This window comes from Dermochelys coriacea, chromosome 2 (assembly GCF_009764565.3).
Source record: "Dermochelys coriacea isolate rDerCor1 chromosome 2, rDerCor1.pri.v4, whole genome shotgun sequence".
Taxonomy (NCBI): Eukaryota; Metazoa; Chordata; order Testudines; family Dermochelyidae; genus Dermochelys; species Dermochelys coriacea.
In genome coordinates this window covers 22,085,649-22,109,840 of record NC_050069.1, presented here as the reverse complement: position 1 = coordinate 22,109,840, position 24,192 = coordinate 22,085,649, and the positions used below count along the sequence as shown (strand labels likewise).

Sequence of the window (24,192 nt, the reverse complement as noted above, 5' to 3'; positions counted from 1 at the left end):
AGCATAATATCTGAGCTTATTAGAGCTGAAGACCGTGGTGCACTTATTTGTGGCTAGCCTTAACCCCATTATCCAGAGCTAGAGCAATCAGGGTCCAAAACACCTTGCTTTTCACAAATGTGACCAACAACAACCGGATTATTTTGCAGGTTGTATATTTATGGGTCATTAGTTTAATGCAAATATATTGATGATGATGCTTCTTACCATAAGACGTTTGTGCTTCCAAAACAAGAAAGATACCCACAGGTGCAGATAAAGGATGGAAAACAGCACATAAAGCCTTTGTGAATAAAACGTGAAGTCTACCATTTGCTAAGTAGAGCTACATGAACCAAGCATGAGAAGTCTGGCCAGAAATGGGGAACAATTACCAGTGTTTACCACCCACCTCACGCACAAAAATGTTAGAAAATCATATGTTCTCATTGTGTTCTCGGGAGTGGTAAAATTTACAAATAATTTAAATGATGCAAAAGAACATAGGGAGAGCTTTAAAGATAAAGCAGAACATGGCTGTCAGCCTTATGGGGCATTGATGGAAAAATCCCCAGTCCAACCCACATCAACCACTGCATCCTACAGGTGACTGAGGGGAAGACACTGAGCGTTTATAAAAAAAAAAAAAAAGTACTCTTTTATCCATCTCAATTAATCCACCACACCAAGTAAGAAAATACTCGCCTTTTTAACAGATAGAAGAAAATAAACTAAGTGACTTGCCCAGAGTTAACAGATTTTAAGGCCAGGAGGAACCACTCTAATAAGCTAGGTCAGAGAGAGAGAAAAAAATGTCAAAGATGCGATTAGAATTTAGAAGTTCCTGGCACTCAGCTTAGTGTTTAAACCAATCTGTTCACTCCATTATCCAAGAGGAACCGGAGACAGTCTTAGCTTGCTGAGCGTTGAGTCATTTTGTTAGGCTGTTTCCCCTTTTGAGAAAGGCCTGAAATACCCTTAACTAGAAATTACTGTGATTATATAAACGGACGTTCCACAGTCAGATACTGTTGGCATGGAATTTTTTTTAAAAAGTTACCCACAAATCACACTTGAAACAAACTCAACACATCTCCTTAGCTAGGTTGTTGTCTGGCACACAGCACGCCTGTACGTGAAACAGCCAAGGAAAAGGTTCATATTTTCCTCATGTCCTTTCGACCTTTTCTCTTTGCAGCTCCTGGAAGCAATGAATCAAAGGTAAACTGAACTGACTTGCCCCATTTCATTTCCATGCAACTTAAAACCACAGCGTTAATATTTAATGTTTACTCCGATTGGTCATGGGAAAGCTTTTTACATGGGGAATGCACTTCATTTTAAAAAGGGAAACATTTACATATTAGAGGAAATAATTGTAAAGAATGATGCTAATAGCACCTCCTTTCCTTATTTTCCACAACGGAGTTCCTAAAGTTTGGCGGCATTCTTTAAACAATAAAGCTACACTACCTAGGAACACCTGTAGGACCCACTTTGCAAGCTAGGCTTCCCATTTTGGCAAGTGCAATCTATCTGCCAAGACTAACTCCTGGTGAATTACTAGAGGAAACTATGAATTAGACAGGAACAAAAAAATTGTGGGTAGAATTGTTTACTGTATCTGCAAAACTGTGCACATAAAAAAAGAGGCCCATTTTGAAAGTCGGGCTTGAATATTTCCCATACTAAAGGTGACATTAAAAATTAGGTTTTAAAGCACTGTTTTTGGGGTTTTTTTTGATAATGCACTCTGATCTGAATGCAATACTGTATCAAACAGTCCACATTATTGAGGTGAAAGAAGCAGTCATGTTTTCCTACATTAACCTTAAGTAATCAGTCCTTCCACAAGCAAAGGAAATGCTAGATCTTCCTGCCAGCTCTCTCCAACATCCCACAGCAGCACTCAGGACAGGCAGTTAAATTTTCTTAACACACACACACACACACACACACACACACACACACACATTCACGTTCTACTGTAAGGAAGTTTATGTACTCTAGTACTATGCTAGAACAGGCAGGCTTTGTTTTGACTAGGCAACAATTGCTTTGAAACATCACTCTTCTCTCAATTTTCAGAGCAGGTTACCGTTCACTTATGCTGGGCATGAAATTTCAAGTCATATTACAGTACATTTTCTTCTCCACTGCCATCATTTACTCACAAAAAAGGTCTTTGGCACCACCCTGCTTATTTAAAAAATCCTCTCTCCCATTTGAAAAGTATGTTGCACTCACAAGCTGGCTGCCTCCCATGTGCCCACTTGTGATCCTGGGTTACTTTGCAGGCAGTTTGCCTCAGTTTCCCCCATTTGAGGAGCTTCTTAAACTCCACACAGACCTTTCTTGTCCATTCACTACCCCTTTTCAGGAGTCTGAGTTTATTCACATAAACAAGGCTCCAAAACACAATTAATCAGTTTTACTCTACAGACAGGAAAAACCTTGGAGTGACCTGTCAAAAGTCTCAGGAGGGAAACCCCATGCTCCAGGTGTTTCTGTTGGCGCCAATTCATCCTACTTCTAGGCCTTCCTGCCTGGGGTCTTTCCTGCTTTGGCAGGCCGTTTCCAGACCCTAACTGACTGAAGCCTCAGGTTTATGGCTCTAGCTTCCAAACCCCCTGGGTATGAGGGTCTTTCCTGCAGAAGTCTCTCTTACTTCCTGCAGTTTCCTCCTTAACTGTAGCCACCTCCTGCCCTTTATAGGGAAGTACCTAAACCAACCCAGATGTGCCTCTTTAGTAATCAGGGTTGGCTAGACCCAGGCCCTCCAGCCTTTAGGGGCAAGCCACCCTGTTACAGGCTTTATCAATTAACCACCCCAAATCTGTATGGTGCCCTTCTATCAACTGGAACAGGCATAGTATTACAGTATCTATTCAAAGACAGCTTTCATTTCCCTAACTGCAAGCTAAACTGCCATTTGTTTAATCGCTCTTACTCCTCACTCAGGCTTCTGTTGCACAGCCACAGAAGTACATGTGGACTCTACCTCTGAACCAGCATGTCTGAAGCCCACACTTAGCTACTATTTGTCTAGCACAGTGGTTCTCAAACTTATTTGATCGGGCCCCCCTTCTTTGTGTCTCTAATCGTTTATGCTCCCCCCCCCCCAAGTACGTATACCGTCACCCAGCTCTGAAGGCAGTGCCGCGCCAGCAGCAGCAGAGAAGGGTGGCAATGTGAAAAGTGATATTCATCAATATCTCACTTTTCACAGCAGAATTAGCACCCCATTGCCACCCATACTTTCTGCACTGCTGCTGCCGCCACCCTGGAGCTGACAGCTGGAGCCCTGCGCCTCCAAGTGAGGGACGGGGGGGGGGGGAAGGGAGGAAAGGAGAGCTCAAGCCTATGCTGCATCCCAGTGAGGGAACAGAGGGGGAGGAAAGGAGAGCCTGAGGGGCAGGGCTCCCATTGTCCCCTTAATTCCCGCCTCTTGGGTGTGCATGGCCCTTCTGCACAAGTCCCAGTCACCTGGGGCTGACAGCCAGAGCTCTTACCAAAAAGGCACACATCTCACACAGACCCCCTTCACACATTTCTGTTCCTCCCTTGGGAGGCCCCACAGTGCAAGAACCACTGGTTCTCAACAGTGATAATCCACCATAACATGTGCTTTATTCACCTGTTTATGAAATGTTCTTTAGCTTTAACTTATTTATAATAATTCATAATGTACTAGACTTGTGGAGAGTATGCTATATAAAAATAATGAAGTCTTAGTCTCTGCAGGACGTGTCATCTGCGAACTTGCTGAGGGTGCAATCCATCCCATCATCCAGATCATTAATGAAGATGTTAAACTAAACCGGCCCCAGCACTGACCCCTTGATTAACAAGGTTTCTTGGCAATATCAACCAACACAAACTGTTCAGTTCTGACAGTGCCACCTTTCAGAAGGAGGTAGTAACAAGTTACCTGGAAACATTTCACTGTTGTCCAAAAATACTCAGAATCATGATTGCACTAAACCAATGGCATCATGTGAACAGGCAGGTTAATATTTTGTATTAAGGATAACATAAGGTCAATTAAACAAAAAAACAAAAGGAAGTATTTTTTCACACGATATACAGTTAATCTGTGGAACTCCTTGACAGAGGATGTTGTGAAAGCCAAGACTATAACAGGGTTCAAAAAAGAATAGGTAAGTTCATGGAGGATAGGTCCCTCAATGGCTATTAGCCAGCAAGGGCAGGGATGGTGTCCCTAGCCTCTGTTTGCCAGAAGATGGGAATGGGTGACATAGAATGGATCACTTGATGATTACCTATTCTGTTCGTTCCCTCTGGGGCACCTGGCATTGGCTACTGTCGAAAAACAGGATACTGGGCTAGATGGCCATTCTTATGTTCTTATGAAATCTTATTCTAAAAAGAATGATTATCCATATTTTTATACTCAAATATGTTAAACTGACTTTCAATTATGTATTAGAATACATGTTCACACCTCAGACTATGTTGTTGATGCTACAAATTTGGCTGGCAATAAGACTGCTGACTTTAATTCCACATATCTGGGGAACTGTTCACAGTCCAGGTACCATTCTGCATTGGGCATGCCCACTTCGAGGCATTCTTCTGACTGTATGAAATATTCTCTGCTCAGGGATTGTTACTCTACTGCAGTAGACTATTGCTATGTTGTACTCCCCCTTCTCGTGAAAATGGGATTCTACTCTGAAAAAGATACAAAAACATCATGGGATTCCATCTTCATCTCTCAGACCACAACATAATAATTGTTCAAGAAGAACCAGGATATTTTCCAGGCTGCCAGCACCACAAAACCTGGATTGTGAAAGTCACCTTTGTTCTGGTCTCTTTTCATTCTGCTAGGCAACCCCATTACAACTTAAAACTGCACAGGTGTAAATGAAAGCAGAATCTGGCCCTGCAAATGGAACTTTGTTAACAATGCTATTCACTATGCCCAGCAAAACAGACTCCAGCTCAGTCTCAGTATGGGATAAATACTTTTATGACAGCTGTTATGCTGTGGAGAAATAGCACCCATTCTTAGCCTTACATTTCACTTTGAGATGGGTTGAAGTGATGCCCAGAATATAAGAATATTCTTGCCATCAATTCTCACTGTATTCTTCAAATCTATGGCTCTTTTGGCAACATCAGAAACCTACACGCTGTCCACCTCTGAAGCTGGCATTCTGCAGAATGCCCATTTTCAGATCGCAACACATATTTGAGGTACATGCACTTCAGTTGCAGCAAGGAGAGCCACATTCCCTATCTTCTTGGTTGTAATCAAACATTTGCACAGGATTGCACGGAACTGTGAAATATGCTCTTATACAACTCCAAAGAAAAGCACCAGCCAGCTCCTTGATATTAGTTTCTATAGTAACCAGTCCCTAGGCCCAGATGCTCACAGTGGGGGATAATGCAGATTTCAATTTTACATAGCAGTAAATGCTTCAGAAAGACAGAGTTGCATAGTAATTGTAAGCACTAGCATAGCAAACAGACCCACCCCATACAATTATCCCATGATTCTGCTACACTGCAATACAACAGAATGTTCCCCCACTCCCTGTTATTTTTCACATGGTTATCTGCAACCTGTGCTAGGGACGCTGCTGCAAAATGGCAGCATTTTTCACTAGGATCCTAATGAGAATAAGGAACGTGCTCCCTCTCATGTATCAGACCTAGCAAGAAGATATCAAACAGTGCCAAATGCAATGAGATTTAACTGAGTGTAACCCAACCATTCACTGAGATTGGGTCATTTCTGAACCAGAACTTGCCTGCTAAATGCCAAATGAAACAATCAGAACGGGTGGCAGGGGGAAATAATTCACTACAGAAGTTTGCCCTTTTACACCACTCTTCCTAGAAAAGAAGATAAGAGGTTCTAACAATGAATTGAAACAGCAGGATGATCACACTATTTAACTTTCATGCAGTTTTACAGGTTGGACTTCACTAAGTGCGGGAGGGAGGGGCACAGAACAATAAGTCACTTGTCCTAGGTTGATACTAGTTTTCTAGTACAATCTGACAACCGAAAGGGCTCCCCTCTCAAGGAGCTCAGAATTCTGCATACAGAGGGTATTTCTACCCCAATATTGGCCAAACAAGACCAGAAAACTGCCTAAGCTCTAGCTCCAGGAGATGCCTCATTTTAAAACAAACTGACATTTGCACATAGCAACAGGGGCAAATAATTGAGCTAGCAACACCCAACCGCTCACAAGCAAACAGAAGGACAAGAAAATACAGGAAGCCGATCTATTTTAAGCAAGACCTCATTATTACCATAGAAATGTATAACCTTCCTCTGAGCAGCAAGTATACAAATGTGGGATGAATCATATCACTAAGCAAACTGCCTGGCAATGAGAACAGCCCTAACTAGTTTGCTTGCACACACACGCACACGCACACACGCCTGAAATTGCTGACACCTCTGCAATAAGGGTGCATAAAAGGAATTGACATGGCAGAGTTTAGCCTCCAGGGAATAATTAAAACAACATCAGAAACAGTAGCTCAAGCATCCTTCTGAGAGACAGACAGTACATCACAGAGGAGGGAAAGCCTGTTAGACAATGCAAATGCCACTGGGTCTTTTGTTCAAGGATTAAACAGAGCTCCATTGTTCTGGATGTGCAATTCTCAATTCTAGACTTCCAAGACTTGTAATCTCACATTTGCTTGTATCCTCTATGTTGTCAGAAACAGAATTTTGTCTGAGGGGAAAACCTAAGAACAAACCTGTATTCCAGACCAAAGGATGTATCTTCATAATGTGCCACAAATACACTGCTTTGCATCACTCAGGACTGATGTAAAGGAATGAAAAGGGGGCTAATGGCTTAAAGAAGAGATAACAGGACATATTCCTGTGTCAGCGGTCTGAATCCTGCCTGGGTTGATACACAGCTACATGAAGTTACCAGCACAGAGATGTGGTGTGAGTTGCAGGAAGCAAGTTGACATTGCTAATCTGACTTCTCATGGGCACAATCCCCTGTTCACTAAAGCTACCATCACAATTGTCACTCTGAATCTCAGCAGAGCATATGTTTACACTGCAATAAGACAGCCATGGCTGGCCAGTGCCAACTGACTCAAGGTTGCAGGGCTTGGGCTAAGGAGCTGTTTAATTGCAGTGTAGAGGTTCAGGCTAGGGCCACAGCCTGGGCTTTGGGACCCTCCCACCTCTCAAGGTCCTAGAGTCTGGGCTGTGGCCCAAGCCCAAACCTCTACATTGCAATTAAACTGCCCCTTTAGCCCGAGCCCTGAGAGCCCAAGTCACCTGGTACAGGCCAGCCACAGGTGTTTATCTGCAGTGTAGACATACCCAGAGAGGCCAAAAAGTGAACTGGCATGTAGAGAATCAGCTGCCTTTCGTCTCGAGAGGTGGCCTCAGCAGGCTTCGGGTGGGATTTGGAAAGGCAGTTGGGCAAGCATTGCCAGTACAGTTGGGCAAGCATATAGTACTTTTATTTGGGCAACATCTCCAGGGCCACCAGTATGAGCCTATCTAGATAAATTCATGGAGGATGGGTCCATCAGTGGTTATTAGCCAGGACGGGCAAGGATGGTGTCCTTAGCCACTGTTTTCCAGAAGCTGGGAATGAGCGATAGTGGATGGATCACTTGGCGATTACCTGTTCTGTTCATTCCCCCTTGAGCACCTGGCATTGGCCACTGTCAGAAGACAGGATACTGGGCTAGATGGACCTTTGGTCTGATCCAGTATGACCGTTCTTATGTATTTTAAGTAAAGGAGGAGCACCTCAATTCTAACTTAATGACCTTATACTTATTTTTCCTATAGATGCCTAATGATGAATAGATTAAAATAAAACAAATATTGGTAAACTACAATGGAAACATCTCTTTGGCAACTGTTGCTAACCAACAAATTCACAGAGGGGGAAAAAAGCTCTTTTGTTGTGGTTACTACAGAAGTATGGTTATGCACCAACTACAGGACCAGTTTATTACATCATGACTGAATCAGACTGAAAGGGGATCTCCAACCATAGGAAGATGAGCTATACTGACAAGCAACCAACTAAAACCTCAGCCGCCACTGTTTTAAAAGTCACTCTCTCTCTCTCTCCCGCCAGCAAATTAGTGAAATGAAATCCTTAAACAGGTTATGGTTTACACTCATCTTCACAGTTCCTCAAGAAACTGGATTGTTAAAGGTTTTAAAATTCCAATCCCATCCCTTTAACACTTGTAACTCAAGACCAATTCCAAAAACAGGCATTTCATTCCCAATCCTGCAAGGAACACCACGTGGGCAGACACCTACATGGCGTCAAATAAAAGGCACCATATGGACATAGGGGTCGGTCCATAGGGCCTTAAGATACTACAGTGCTAAGAAATACTAAGTCAGAAAAAAAAAATCTGCTGTTATTGATTAAATAGCAATGCATAACTAATGCTCTACCCCCACAACCTCCCCCAACAAGGTTTCTGACTCAATGTTTCTGAATAGATTTGCATTTTTAATCAGGAAAGGGGTGTCAAGCTCTTACTTACTATACACGTGCCCTTTTCTTATTTGCACTCCCTCCCAAACATTGGTTTGGTGGTGGTGGGTTGTTTTTGGGGTTTTTTGTTTTTTTAAAGAAACCCTTGCAATTAAATTTGTTCATTTCTGCTGCCTGAATACAAATCGCTGCAGCAACCTAATCCATCTCCTAACTGCATTTCAATCTCTTTACAAAAGACAGACGGCTTCATAAAAAACCGCTTCGACTTAGGGAAAGAGACATCATCATCTATTTATACACCATATTGCACAAAGCACCATGGACTAAGTGGCCATGTAGGTTGCCATAGTGATTATTTTATCTATCAAACTGGAAATTTCCCCTCAGTGTGAAGTACAAGGCAGCACTAATTTTGATTACATGAATCCTGAGCTAGCTTCAGACTTGACCTTAAGGAAAAACATACACACATAAATCTAGCTAGAAACAACAACAAAATATAAGAAAATAGCATTAAATCTCTTGCATTTGTGCATTTAAGATTAAACAACATTTAAAAAAGACAAGACTCGTGTCTCATTCCATTCTGACCCCATTCTACTGAGTACCACAGAACTCTCAAGGTAGGTATGCAGCTTAGTGACTTTAACACTGCACTCTATCTATGCGCAAGAAGATAGAGATGAGAAAACATGGCTAACACTACCTGTCTTCAACTATGTACTTCCCTGATTCTGCAGATTTAATATTAAAAAGTTAGATAACAGTTTTAAAACTGTTATGCATGAATTGATATTACAGAACACAGATTGTATGTAAATATGTGTTCAAGCAATTTAAAAAAACTACCTGCAAAGGATTTTAAATTGCCTCTTTATTGCACGTACTGGTAGCATGAAAGATTTAAATATTGCTTTTTTCCTGCTTGATTTACACCTTACAAGTATCATGTGTGTAAAGTCTGATCAGCCCTGGGTTTTATTTATTTGGGAGGACCAGGGGAAGGACAGAGATGTTTAGTGTAAGTCCTTAGGCCCTTAGTTGAACAAAGGTTTCCTTTATTCTAATATCACTGAAGTTAAACAGCTGTTATGAAAAAAACAGTTACATAGTGATTAAATTCCCTTCCCCTCATCAGATCCACTTTTACTCCCATGCTTCTTGCGAGGTCATCATTCATACTAGCTCTCCAGTCATTGGAGACTGCCATAGAGCCGGACAAAAAACAGGGAAATTTTTGGGGTGAAATTACATTTCTTTTCTGCATCCATCTCTACAGCTGGTTCAAAGTTTAACTTTGAAACGTTTTGATTTTTTTTTCTTTTTTTGTTTTTGTTTTTTGTTTGTTTGTTTTTTTTGACAGAAAAGGGACACTTCTTTCAATATTTCCCATTCAGGTATTCAGCAATACGGTCAAGAATTTTGTCCTGTGAACACAATTTACTGTAATTTTTATTAAGTCAAACACCAGTTTAGGAGAATTAAAATATTTATTCAGGAGACCTGGATTCTATTCCCAGCACTGCTAGTGATTTGCTATGTGGTCTTGGGCAAATCACTTCCCCTCGGTTTTTCCGCATACCACTTATCTTGTTTAGTTAGATCACAAAATCTTTGGGGCAAGGACCATCTCACTTCATGTTTACATAGTGCCTGGCACAGTGGGGCCTCCAGGCACTACTGAAATACAAATAAATAATTCATTTTCACAAGACAGGATGGCAGAAACTCATCTTCTGCCCATAGCCCTCAGTTGCCTTTCCCCAGCCTGGGAACACCACGGGTGCATCTACGCTGCATAGCAAAGGTGTGATTTAATCTAATTATCATGGTTAATAATAGCAGCATAGATGCTTTACAAAATTCAGCACTGGCTAGTAACTAGAATATGCACCCTGGGTCCCTGGGAGTATGTCTACATTGCAGCTCGAAGCATGTCTCCCAGCCCAGTCAGACTTGAACTAGCGCACTAAAAACAACATTGTGGACATAGCAGCATGGGCAGAGGCACAGGCTAGCCACCTGAGCTCCGACCTAGGGAGTAGGTGGGCTTGCACTCGGGCATCTAACCCGTGCTGTCATCCAGCCACAACACCCACACGGCTATTTTTAGCACGCTAGCTTGAGCGGAGCTCATGTGTCTCTGTTTACCTGGGCTGGGAGGCATGCTCTCAGCTGCAGCATAGACGTAAGCATCAGTTTTGGCTGCTCTCTAATGTGCTATCTTGGCTATTCCTCCGGGACCTTGACACTCTCTAACCCCAAGTCCTATCCTACCATCAGGAAACCATTTCCGACACACCTTTCACTAGCACTCTAATGTGCAGATCATCTTTCACTCCTCATGGACTGCTGTAGAATGAAGGGGATTGAGAGCATAAATAGCACTGACATCTTAAAGTATATTGCACTGTACATGGGAAAGGAAGGTGTATCCCTTACAGGGCATGTCAAGCCCCCGAGTTGCATCATCACACATCGAATCAGACTGTCCGCAGAAAAGCTCTCTGAGTTACTGTATAATTAAACCATTCTGAGGCACACTTATCTACCAATAGCAAATACTCCTGCTATATGTATTAAAAACCACTTCAATACCGGGGGGGGGGGGGAAGCAAGCTGAATGCGAAGTGGATACTGAAGGACTCATTAACAATCGTACTTTGAAGATCAATTGTTACCTCCCGAGTAATCACAAAGCTTTCAATTTCTCTTCCCGTAAGTCTTCTAAATTTACATCTGTAAAAACGAAGGAGAAGGTAGGGAGACATTGCCACTTAATATATTCAGGCTCCCCTATGAATATTCAATAAAACTGATTTAAAAGGATAACATCAGTATGAACTCTGAAGCTATAAAACATTAGGCTAATGTCACTATTCCTCTCCAACCTACATATTCATGTTTTTAAATCCAGTGCCAGTCCAGAAGGACATCAAAATATAGTGAAGGCAAAGAGAAAATTAGTGTAGGTACAAAGCGAAGAAACCAACTTACCCACACGCTAAAACTGCACAAAAAACAAAATTTATATTACATTTTCAAACTACAGTAATTTGAACATATTGGGATTCTCTTGTTATAAGAAAACATAGCAGGATCACGTCAACTTAATTTAAGATCAACATTTATAGAAGGCTGGGTTAGAGAAGATGCTTTAGGATTTTAAGACTCTAAAAATGACCATTACCCCCTTCAGTGGTTTGAACTAACATGCAATAACATTGCACTAACTTATGAAAATGAAAAAATGACTAGAGCAATCTAGTTTTTCCTTTCTCCATCCTCAGCAAAATGCAAACTAAGCCAATAATAATTACAATAATAATAATGCCTAAAAACACACTTATGTAGTGCTTTGCATGAGTAGATCTCAAAGCGCTTCACCATCTTTTAATGCATTTATCCTCACAACGCCCATCGTGAGATAGAGCAGTGCTATTATCTCCAGTTTAAAGATGGGGAACTGCAGCTCAGAGGAGCTAAATGACTTGCCCAAGGTCACCCGGAAACTTTGTGGCAGAGTAGACTATTGAACCTGGTGAAAGATATTGTTCTTCACAAATCAATGAAAAAATTCTGAATGGGTCTGAGTAATTTTTCTGCAAAAAAAGTTTTAAATGGATGGGGGTTTAAAAAAAAATAAAAATACTTACACTATCATACAGACCACGGTTCAGCAAGGTATTGAAACTTATGCCTAACTGGCAAAAGCCATCTAGTGGAGAGGGTTGATGGGGGCAGAATGAGAGTATTTTGGGGAAGTGGGAGGAAAAATGGCTTCTCAGGGTGGGGGGGTTGTTTTATTAATCTTTTGCTGGCCAAGGTAAACTTATCTCCATTTGCAGCCACTGCAGCCAATAAGATTTCTACGATGGACTTCAACAGGAACAGTTACACCAACGTTGAGTGCTTCTGAAAATCCCATCCTTAATGCCAGGGGCTAACGAAATTTAATGTATTAGTATTTACTGTTATTTTATTTCAGAGTAGCAGCCGTGTTAGTCTGTATTCACAAAAAGAAAAGGAGTACTTGTGGCACCTTAGAGACTAACAAATTTATTAGAGCATAACCTGTATGTCACGAAAGCTTATGCTCAAATAAATTTGTTAGTCTCTAAGGTGCCACAAGTACTCCTTTTCTTTTTGTTATTTTATTGCACATTTAATAATTCTAATGGCATTTGGTGCTTGTTTTTTTGTTTTTTAAATTGGGACATAAAATAACTCTCACCCAAGGAGTAACTTCATTGTAGTCAGAGGGACAACTCACATGCTTTATATAAGGCATAAGCTCAGGCACCTTGCTGAACTGGAGCCATAGATTTTACATATGAACTAATCCTCCCATGAACTCTGGATAAGAATTATCTTCTGGTATGGAGGAGGAGGAGAGAGGAGGAGAAGTACAGGGCCTGATCCTGGGGGTTTCTAAACACAGTCCACTTCCAATGAAGTCAGTAGGAGTTGGGGGCACTCAGCACATATCCCAAGATGGCCCCACAGCAGGTGTATCTAGACTAGAATAAAAGGTAGATATTTAAAAATGCAGAGTGAACCAATTTAGCCAGCACCATTTAAATATACCTTTTATCCTAGTCTACGCAAGCCCCTCGACCTGAGGAAGGCCAGCTCTGAAACTGATACAGTGCAGAACTCAGACTGACATGTACTTGGCTCCCTGCCAGCGGTCAATCCACCAGACCACACTGTCTCCTTAAAGTGAGATCAATCCTCCAATACAACACAGTATTGTACTACTGGAGTTCACATGCTTTTATAACAAATTCTGTATCCGGAATATAAATATAACGAATACATAGCAACACACCACTTTTACTGCATCTATTAGATGGACAGTGTTCTTTCATTAGTCGACTCATTTAACAGCTCCTCTTATTAAAGGATCAGATTGGAAAAAAGAAGTGGTAGGACTTCTCCTCCACTCACAATCCTGGAACAGCTGAATGGTTCTGCTCACACACATCAGGAGTAAGCATCATCAGTATTAAAATCCTTCAGCGTTACCCCCCACCTTGAAATGAACAGAGCAGCTCATACCACTCTGAGCTGTTGTTTCAATATACCAGCTCAGTACAACAATGCATTGCGTCACACTGAGGGGGTCTTTGCTACCCTCAAAGGTAGCATGTGCGGAATGATGGCATGGCGCAGCACAGCGTAGCGTACTGGCACACTCCGCCCTGTGATTCTGTTGTTTTACACTCTCCCCTTAGAGCCTTCCACCTCAAAGACTCCAATCCCAACACAAATATAAAAATTGTGTAACAAGCAAAACCTGCAAAGTTGAAGTCAAGAGGAGGCAAATGACCAAGGGAGACCAGCAGGTCTCAAACTGTGGGTCATGACCCCAAACTGGGTCACCATCCCATTTTAATGGTGTCGCCAGGGCTGGCATTAGACTTGCTGGGGTCCGGGGCCAAAGCAAAAAGTCAGAATCCCATTGCCCAGCACTGAAGCCCGACGGCTTCAGCCTTGGGAGGTAGGGCTCAGGCTTCAGCTTCAGCCCTGGGCAGTGGGGCTCAGGTTACAGGCCCCAGCCCAGGGCTGAAACCCTTGGGTTTCAGCTTTGCCTCCTCCACCCCCCACCCAGGGTGGTGGGGCTCGGGCTTTGGCTCCCCCAACCAGGGTGGCAGGGGTTGGGCGGGGCTCAGGCTTCAGTCTCCTTTCCTGGGGTCGTGTAGTAATTTTTGTTTTCAGAAGGGGGTCACAATTCAATGAAGTTTGAGAACCGGTGAGATAGGTAGATAGGAAGGGAATAGCCAGCACTTCAGTGACCTCAAGTACCATGCAGAGGTTAGTGTCAGCTAGAAAAGCCTGGCTTCAGTGTTGTACTTCATGGAAATGAAACGAGAAGCTACGTACAAGCCCACCATCCTCAGGTATCTGCAAAGGTATTAGGTTTTCCCCTGTATAATTGTAAATATTTATATAGAGAGAGAGTATTTTCTCCCTCTGAAGCAAATGCTGATGAAAGCAAATTGACAAGTAGCCAGAGAGAGTTACTGCTGACTGACTGATAAAATGCTTTCATCAGCTAGAATGCTGGGCCTTAAAACAACACACCACTTCCAGTAAAACAGTAAGCGATTACAAATAAAAAACAGCACACAGCTTTACAACATTTTAATCACACTACTTCCCATTAAGGAATAACACTGTCTCTCTGAAATAGGCAGGTGGATCAGCATTTTTACTTAAAGTTATCAAAGAAGTACTTCTTCATACAATGACAATGTATACCTATAATTCACAGCATGCGAAGTTGCTAAACCTTCTGTGAAGTGGTACACAGGACACATGTATATATCCTGCTTGTTGTTTACCCTCAAACATTTTCATACATCTTAAAAACATTGTATATATTCTCTCCACAGATACTTAAAACACAAAAGCAAACTTTTGCTAATTTCAGTTAACGTAAACAAACATGGGACAAAACTGTTTTAAAAACCACCCGTGGTTTTGCAGTATTAGGTGTAATCTATACCAACAGCAACCACCACAGGTCAAAGAAATACACAATTTATAAAGGATAAAATACACAGAAACAAAACAAATGGCAACCATTAGTACAGTATTGTCTTAAGTCCTACATATCTAATTAATAAATTCCTCAAGGGGCAAAACCACAGGCAGGAAAAAAATCCCCACATCACAAAAGGGAAGGGGTGGAAGATCAGTATTTTTAAGCCAGATTTCACTTAAGCTACTACTTTTATGAAGATGTTGGATGAAATCCTGACCCCAGTGAAGTCATAGGAGTTTTACTATTGACTTCAATGGGACCGGGATTTCATCCAGTCTACGACAAAAGATATAAGGATTCACATTAGCTGAAGAACCTCAAGGAGGTTTCTTCTTGGGTACGATGCAAGATGCTAATTCTTAACAACACATACTCAGGGGGAAATGGAAAAGCCACTAGCCTGAAATTTCAATTATTTGGTCAGAATGTCAGTTTCTAAAAATATGTCAAAATTCCCTTCTATCATTTCAATTGGGAGAAGTGAGGGAGGAAGAACAGTGGGGGTTATACAAATTTAACTGGACTGAATTTACAGAGCTTCTTTTCTGAAGGACGTAGTCTGGAGAGATGCAATGCACGCTGGATATATTCCAAATACATCAAAATACATGGAACAGTAGATATAAAATATCCCCCAATAATTTGCATAGATCCACAATATTTAGTTTTTTGGTCATTCAAGAATTCAAAACACATGTAAATAAAAGTTTTAATGATCTTAAAGTGCTTTTAGTGACCCAGCACTGAAGCAGAGCTCAGTCAAGCCTGAACTTTGTGGGGAGAAAAAAAAAAAAGGGGTGTTTCAGACTCCAAACCCAAAAATTTTTCATCTTGGGTCCCTGTGACAGTCTCATCTCTAGTTTTGTCCCTTTCGTGCCATGTACACAGGAAGCCAAATCTGTCAGTCATGGTTTGAGGTCTAACATGTATGAGCTGGCATTTTTTAACGTATGTATTAATATCTCCAATAGTAGATAAAAAAATTCCTTCAGATAAGCTTAGCAGAATGCAATTAGCAGCTTTTAAAAACAAATATTTGGTTTCTCAAAGTTGTTACAGTGCCCTTATTTAACTCTTGTTCCAGCCGCTGCTACTGCTCTCAGAAGGAAAAGTGTGGCTTAGATAGTTAGCCTCTTGCTAATTAAACCTCACACTTTTCAACATTAGGGATGCAGTATTACTCAGAGCTAGAAACTAGCAAGGATTTATTGGGGGGGGGGGGAGAGACAACACCCAAAATCCCAAAGCTAGAAACTACTGAAAACAACTTGATGAACAGCAGTATATTCCCTTTGGAATAGCTCTTCAATAATAGAGCCCTGCTGGACGGGGCAGCCCAGCCTCTGCAGAGACATCAGATCTCATTGCCTGGGTCAGTGTTCATCTGGCACACCACAGAAAAGCAGCCTTTTGCTCCCCACTCACCCAGGGGTCTGGCAGGATGTCAGTTCCACTGTTTCTACTTGTGTATTCACGGACAAACTCGCAGTCAGTCACCCCATATGAACCTGAACATTCCTCATTTCCTGCTAGAGGCCAGGAGAACTAGTTTGGCCATTAATTAGCAGATTAAGGAAAAATTATAGGGTATGGGAAGGTGGGGACGATAAAGGAAGATTCCTCTAAAATGAAGGTGCAGGCAACTGCCTCAGATATTCAGGGACCGTGACTTAAAAACAAACAAAAAAAACTACAGACCCAGATCCTCAGTTGGTGCAAGTCAGCACAGCTCTATTGTCTTCAATGAACCTACACTGATTGACGCCAGCTGAGGAGCTGGCTTTACATCTCTTTTAAACTTATTTATGGGATAAAGTGTCAGAATGAGAACAGATACAGATTTCAATAAATCTACAGTTTGACTATTCTTCCTGAGCATGTAATTCAGAGGGCAATTAAGAAATATTCAAAATTATTTATGTCAAACAAATCTAAATTATGGGTCTCCATCATTTTTCAAAAAAATCTTTCCAAACCATCTCATATTCTGCATATTCAAAGTAAGAGGTCTACCAGATCTTCCTGTCAGTGGTAACAAGTAAGGTTTTTTTATTATTATTATTACCACAAATGATACAAGCTGGACACAGTATTCTGTTAAACTAAATATTGACACATCTGCTTACCACGTGTGTTAGTAGCCATGTCAGCCACTTTCTGAAAGGCATCCAAAAAGGCAGCAGCTGCTACTACTGTAGTCCTGAAATGCATACAGAAAAACAAAACATTAGCTGTGTCTCATTGCTGCCTATTTAATTATTGTCAAAAATGTTTAGGCTTATTAAGAAACTAGTGGGAACTTGCAGGGGCAACAATATAACAAATCCCCCTCTATTTTGTGTTTGAATTTAGCCCTCTTCTGCCTTCATTTCTTAATCTCTTCCTTGCTTTGTGTGGTACTATGGAGATGCTAATGCTGTGCTGTGAATTGCACAGGACAGGTGTTATTTCAAAAGGATGCAGTTAGCCCCTTGTAGCAGATTTTATCTGATGAATCAATATTAAAGCAACCAAACATGAAAAAAAAATCTAAATAAATTAAAGCCACTACTATTTTTGGGAGGCACCTGTATGTTGCAGGATACGTCCCCAGATAAGGGAGAAGTAAGTTCTCTGCAGTCCTAGTCAAATCCTATCCTAAGCACATCATTTGAGTTCTCACTTGAAGTGTACCTGCCTCCCTGATAATTGTGAGAGCATAAGTGGGTACTTTCCAAGAGATCTGTTGATCCTGTTTGGGACCAGTGGGAAAAGGAGAATATTCACTACCCAGAAATTTCTCTCTGTTCTACAGTTACACCAGGGCAGAACAAATGATTACATCATTCTCCTCTTGACAGGCAGGTCACCTTCATTCTTAGTTGCCGAGCCAGCTAGACCCACCCCCACCTTTACCTCTAGAGGAGCTAAACCAAATGTCTTAGTAGTGCTATATATAAACATGTACAACAACAAATTTATACCTGCTGACTAATCAAGAGTGACTGTGCAAATAGAACCAGGGCAAAGAAAGGAGTTACGAGTAAGAAGTCTCTTCTGTACCAGAGGCAGACTCACCACGAGGAGGACACAAACACACACCCAAGAGACAGAAGAGAACAGATGGCAAAGGCAGATGAGCCAACTGAAGAAAATTCCATCAAAACTAATGCACAAGATACAGCATACCTCCCCCCCCCCCACACACACCCTTGACAGAAGGCAGGCCCACCAAGCTATGAGGAATGCCCGAAGGGCACATAGTCCATAGGCAGCATCTGAGGATGAAAGCACAGAGGCAGTATGTTGAGAACATTTCTGCAGGGACCACCAAGTGGGAGATTTGCACTTCTTCAGCTACAGCTGCTCACCTGTTCTGCCTAGGAAGTGAACTGATAGGCCTTTAAGGTTCAAAGGGCAAGGAAGGCCTGCTAATTGCATAATTCAGATAAACCGTTTTATCAATTTAGATAGCAAATCTAGCTGCTGGCATCCAGTGATTCTTACCCTCAGAGAGGACAAACAGATTCCAATTTTCTAAATAAGTAGGTCTTGAGGGCCCTAGGGCATCGCAGCTTTGTGCCAGGGCTTTTCTTTTTCTGTCTTACAGTCTGGGTATCCTGATTTAAATAAAATTAGGACAGGACTTTAGGGATTAAACTTGTCACAGTGGCACAGCAATACTTAGGTCCTCATGGACAATGAGGTACAGAGAAACATAGGCAAATTTAGTGAATTCCCTCCTGATCACAACAGTTGGAGAGATCATTCCAAATGAGTCCCAATCAAGATCTCCTTAAAGAGATCCATAAATTTTACTTTGTCTCAGAAGTCTCTTCATTATGGCCTAAAGGCAGAAGTCCATCTAAGCCACACCCGCCAAACGAAAAACGTGAGCAGAAAGCTGCAGGGAAGCTTGTCCGCAGTCAGTAAAGACCATAATTGTAGATAAAGAATGGTTTTCCTGAAAGAGATGGAACTGGACTACTTGGATTTTATCCAACCCTCACTTCATGTACACCCTCAAAATAGAGGAGAAATAAATGGTAGTGCACGGCTGGGCTACAGCCGGTGAAGAATTCCTCCTAAGAGCCTTCCCAATCTTCTGATCCAAGATATGGGTTTGAAAGAGATTATGACCTCAAATAGTTAGGAGGAGGACTCTCTACATGCTGTCATTTGTAGGTCAGCCCCTGAGATGGGGGAGGAGAAGGGCTAATTGTGAATACTTATTCATGGACCTGGCTATTTCCATATCTGGATTTTTCCAGCATTGTTTTCCTATTGTTAGGCTCTTTCAAAATCATGCGCTACATTATCTTATCCAGATTGGTAATAAGGAGGTTCCACTTCTCTGATAAAAAAAAATACTGGGGGGCCTGACTCCAGCTTCAATGACATATTCTCCCCTTTGTCAGAGGAAGCAGCAGAGGCAAAAGATTAACATTTGCTGGAGGTAAGTAAGTAAATCCTCAAACTGTCTGTGCACAGAACTACTAAAGCACCTGGGAGGGAAGTTTTCTTTGTGGTGCGTGGGTGGTAGAGAAAAAAGACTTTGAATAAGACCTATAAAATAATTGGCTGAGCAACTGAACTTCAGCACCTGAAGGCAAACACTTCCCCCCTTCGAAAAGAAGCTGCTGGAGGAGATGGGGTCCTGGAAATTGTCCTCTACTCTTCCAGCTGCAGTAGTTGAGGACAAGGCCTGGATCTGAAAGCTCCTATTCAGGGAAAGCTCTCTCTGATGCCAGCGGCCCATGACACTGTCCAGGCCAGGAGCAGTGGAGAGGTAGTCTGGAGCTTTGAGGTGCTGGCAGATGCCATTGCTTCTTCTGAAGGGCAGCTTCACAGCAAGAATCCGTGACAAAGGTCCATGTTGTACTGGTGCAGCCAGAGTACGCAGAGCCTCTTTTTTGGGGGCAGGAGAGGAATGTCTCTTGTCACTGCTGCCCATAAGGAACATTAGAAAAATGAGGAAGAACTCTGAAAACCTGCACTGAAAAGCCAGAAAATGGCAGAGACCAAAGAGGAGACAAACCAGGGGGCAAGATCTGGCTAGCTAGTGTGTGCCAGGATCTGGATATTCTCCTGGACTCTGGCCTCCCTGTTGAAAGACGAGGAGTTGCCTAATTGTCCTGAACTGGTGGCATCCAGGATGCAAGAGGAACTGGAGCGGTTTCTGAAGCAATCCCAACTGGGCAGACAAACTGTATTTCCTAAATAAATGATTAAAAACTTCCAGGTTGCCCTTATTTGTTTAACGCACTTTAGCTTAAGAACATACTACACTGTAACCTTTCAAACCGTTAACCCCATCAAGGACTCCACTCCTTTTTCTCCTCTCCCACCAGTAGCCCCACCTGCCCTCTGTACAGACTACCCCTCACTTCTCGCTGTGTGTCATTTCCTCCCCACACTTGGTCATAGCTGCATTTGTATGCCACCTATCCCTACAGCTTCCCAATCGGGGAAAGGTGGCAGAAGCAGGAAGCCAGGTAAGACTCGGGGTGTTGGGTGCATGGAGGAGCTCCTGGAGATAAGGAAGTGGGCCTAGCTCCTTCCAAGAGTACCAATATGGGCTCCACTTTCCAGTCCATCCCATTCAGGATAAGACTTCCGGGAAAACTTGGAAACTGGACAGACAACGTTTGAACATCTAAGAACCCAGGCAGACTCTTTCCAGTTGTGCCTTCCAAAATCCAAAGTGGATTCAATAATGATCTGTAACTTGGAGCAATGCTTTGGCACAGTCCTGTAAAACCTTTCTGGCATTTAAGTAATCCCAGTACATGGCAATTGCCTTACTGGCATCACATATCGAAAAAGGGCAAGTGGGGGCTGGATAGGGTGGGGGCAAGCAAGCTCATATTGGCCAAAACAATGCTTCCTAGCCCCAGGGGCACGCTTCAAATCCCGTACTGCAGGAATGCTGGTGGAAGAGAGAAGGACATGGGGGGGGGGGGGGAAAAAGAGAACTGAAAACAATCTTTAAAAATAGATAACTACACAACCTAATAGGAGTCAGAGAAAGCATGGTTCCTCTTTCCCTCCTTTTACTTCTTCAGTAAGACAGGCGAATCCCACCTGGGACACCCAATGGGATGGGACTGCATGGAAAGGGAAGCACACGTGCAGGCAACCAACCTCATACAGGATTTTTATGGGGTTTTTTGATATGACATATGAGAAGCGTACATCCTATTAGTTTAGGAAATAAGGTTCAGTTCATAGTAACATGCAATTTAATTTCTCCCCTCTCCCTATGTAAGTAGAAAGGCATTTTATGAGCCTGTTGAGTCTGTTACTGATACCAAGTTGTGACATGATATAGAAGCTCCTTGAATAATGTTTTATTAATGGAAGGCTATGAAAATTTATCCAGAATGTTCTTGGTATACCGATACCCAACCAGTTACATGTTATTAACTGCTGCCAAATGACCCAGCACTGGGATTTCCTTGGCAGCCAGATCTTCTGTCCTAGTTTTTAGGTTACCATAGACTTTACCCAATATTTAGAGTATTCCTGTAACTTAATAAGCCTTCTTTATCTTACATTTATAAAAATAATGCAAGGACTTTCAACCCCAAAGCTTTGGGTTAATTAAATCAAAATAAATCAACTGTCTTACAACAGAATTCCAGATGGGGCCATATCATGAAAATTAAAATGTGAAAAGAACTTGCAGTCCTGTGTGGACAATTAGTTATTTTTCTAAAATATACTAAAACTGTAAGAGGAGGCACACAGAAATTACATCTATGAGTTACGAATATGAAATATTAAAAAGAAAAGCTAAACTAAAAACATGCTAAATAGACTATCAAGGATGAAGCACCATTTAAACTACACAGTACGCCTAGCATGTCCCCACATGCCAAGGGGATGGGCTGTGCGATAAGAAACTTACCTTAGCTGAGACTGCAGTTTCCCAGCTTTGTTTATAAAATCTTCCCAAACTGGGTAACTTCCCTGAAAGAAAAAAAAAATAATAATAATGAGATTTTAATGGCCATTCAATTTTGATGTTCAGAATTCAGTGTTTGGGATAATATGAATGATCAAAGTAAAGCAATAAAGCCTACTTTTTGTTTAATAAATGTCCATCCCCTGAGCCGTGTAACATTTTTCTAGCAATTTATCTGCTGTTCCTTTAAAACAACATTGTCCTTAAAAAAAAAAAAAAAAAAAAAAAAAAAACAAAAAACAAAAAACAAAAAACACAACTCCCACTGGTTCTGAATTCAGGCTAGGACTTGAGACCTAAGTTCAAATCCCTACTCTGCCACAGACTTCCTTTGTGACCTTGGGCAAGCCACTTGGGGCTTGTCTACACTTATCGGCAGATCGACATGCAGCAATCAATGCATCGGCAGTCAATTTAGTGGGTCTAGTGCAGACCCACTAAATCCAACGCAGATCGCTTTGCCATCGACTCCTGTACTCCACCTGAACAAGAAGCACAAGGGGAGTTGATGGGAGAATGTCTCCCATCGACATAGCGTAGTGTGGACCCCGCGGTAAGTAGATCTAAGCTACGTCAACTTCAGCTACATTAGTCATGTAGCTGAAGTTGTATAACTTAGATCCATCTCCCCCTAAAGAGTCAAAGGTGTTAACATGACCCTGAAACTGTCTAACATTAAACCATGTTAAATAAGGTTTGGTATACAGAGCCCTTAGCCCTGCTTAGCACCATTGCAAATACAATTAAACATCTTTTTAACCTTTTATTACAAATAGAGGGGGGGAAAAGGGAAAACAGTTAATATTTAAAGCAGTTGAAATGTAGAATAAAGCTTTCATTTGAACAACATCCCTCGTTCCTTTTTCCACTCTACCTGGGGAGAATTTTTATGAGCAAAACACCTTGTTTGACAGTCTTTCAGATGGTATCAAAGATGATAACTGTCTTTTTTGGAGGGGAACTTAGTTGAGATTGGTTTGAGCCATTATAAATGTGGTTTATAAATGCGGTTGAAGTTTGACCCTGTTTAGATAAAACAAAACATACACAAGAAGGGAGAAGAAGGAACTGCAAAAGACGAAGTGCAGCTTCTGTCTCTGGTGTTAACTTTCACTTGCAATCTCTCTGCTGGAAAAATCACAGGCATATCACATGGTCTTATTGGCCACTCTGAGACCTGGCAAACTTATACCAGCAATGGGCTGTTTAGGGCATTGTTTTTAACAGCCTCTTTCTGATCACAGGCTCACAGCAGTGTAGCAAAATATACACTTTTGGCTGGCTAAGCCAGACTAATTAGACAAAAGGCAAACGGAGAAGGATAGCAAAGATAAGAAACAACATGTGGATGGAAAACGACATACTCGGGGGTGGGGGAAGGGAGACCACAAAGTCTCACATCCCAGGTGGTATTCAGAATTTAGCCAGAGCAGTGGAGAGGACAATGTCATCTGGTTCCCTCTCTGGCCCTGTCTGCTCAGCACCTCTCAGGATTAGGACGAAGAAGATCCAGGTCCCAGTAGATAGTGGGGCTCACTCCTTTCCCTTCTTTTAATCAGCCAACATTGCCGTCATCCCCCAAAATCTCCTTCTGAGGACCCGTGGTCCTCATTATTTTGTCCACCAATTAGGCCTAGTTTCAAATACCCTAATTTTGGTTCATTGTTTCCCTGTCCCTAGACTTTTCTTGGATACCAAGAATTATCTTAACATTGTTCTTGAATTATATCCGTAGACCTTTTTGTTAAGACTAATTCAGTCCGTCTCCCTTTTGCATCTTTTCCCATCAACATTTATTGGCATAGGTTATTGTGACATCTTATAGACTTTCACTCACTCTTCTCAGTTGAACTCACAATTAGGATAAACTGGTAGGCCCCATTACCACAACAGCTCTATTCAGAATAAGTGTCAAGCCCCCTTTGACCTAGCTTCTCCCTCCTCGCCTTAGTACAACCAACTGTCCGTACCCCCCTCCCCCAAATAATTCCAACTGACTAGGGGTTAGAGAGAAAAAGAGAACTGTGTTCACTTTAATAAATGTCAGGTTTCAGAGTAGCAGCAAAAAGAAAAGGAGTACTTGTGGCACCTTAGAGACTAACAAATTTATCTGAGCATAAGCTTTCGTGAGCTACAGCTCACTTCATTGGATGCATTTGTAGCTCACGAAAGCATATACTCAAATAAATTTGTTAGTCTCTAAGGTGCCACAAGTACTCCTT

The 24,192-nt window shown here is 41.9% G+C and overlaps 1 protein-coding gene across 17 annotated transcripts in view; it reads right to left on the bottom strand.

The window, feature by feature from the left end:
• Window positions 1-24,192, bottom strand: part of MTSS1 (MTSS I-BAR domain containing 1) — a 178,173-nt gene that overhangs the window by 131,502 nt on the left and 22,479 nt on the right. For all 17 annotated transcript variants that reach the window (XM_038389936.2, XM_038389940.2, XM_038389933.2 and 14 more), the window contains exons 2-3: window positions 21,914-21,975; window positions 17,151-17,224 (exon numbers count right to left, since the gene is read on the bottom strand). In XM_038389936.2, the coding sequence (XP_038245864.1) occupies window positions 17,151-17,224; window positions 21,914-21,975 (136 nt within the window). The remainder of the gene's footprint in view (window positions 1-17,150; window positions 17,225-21,913; window positions 21,976-24,192) is intronic.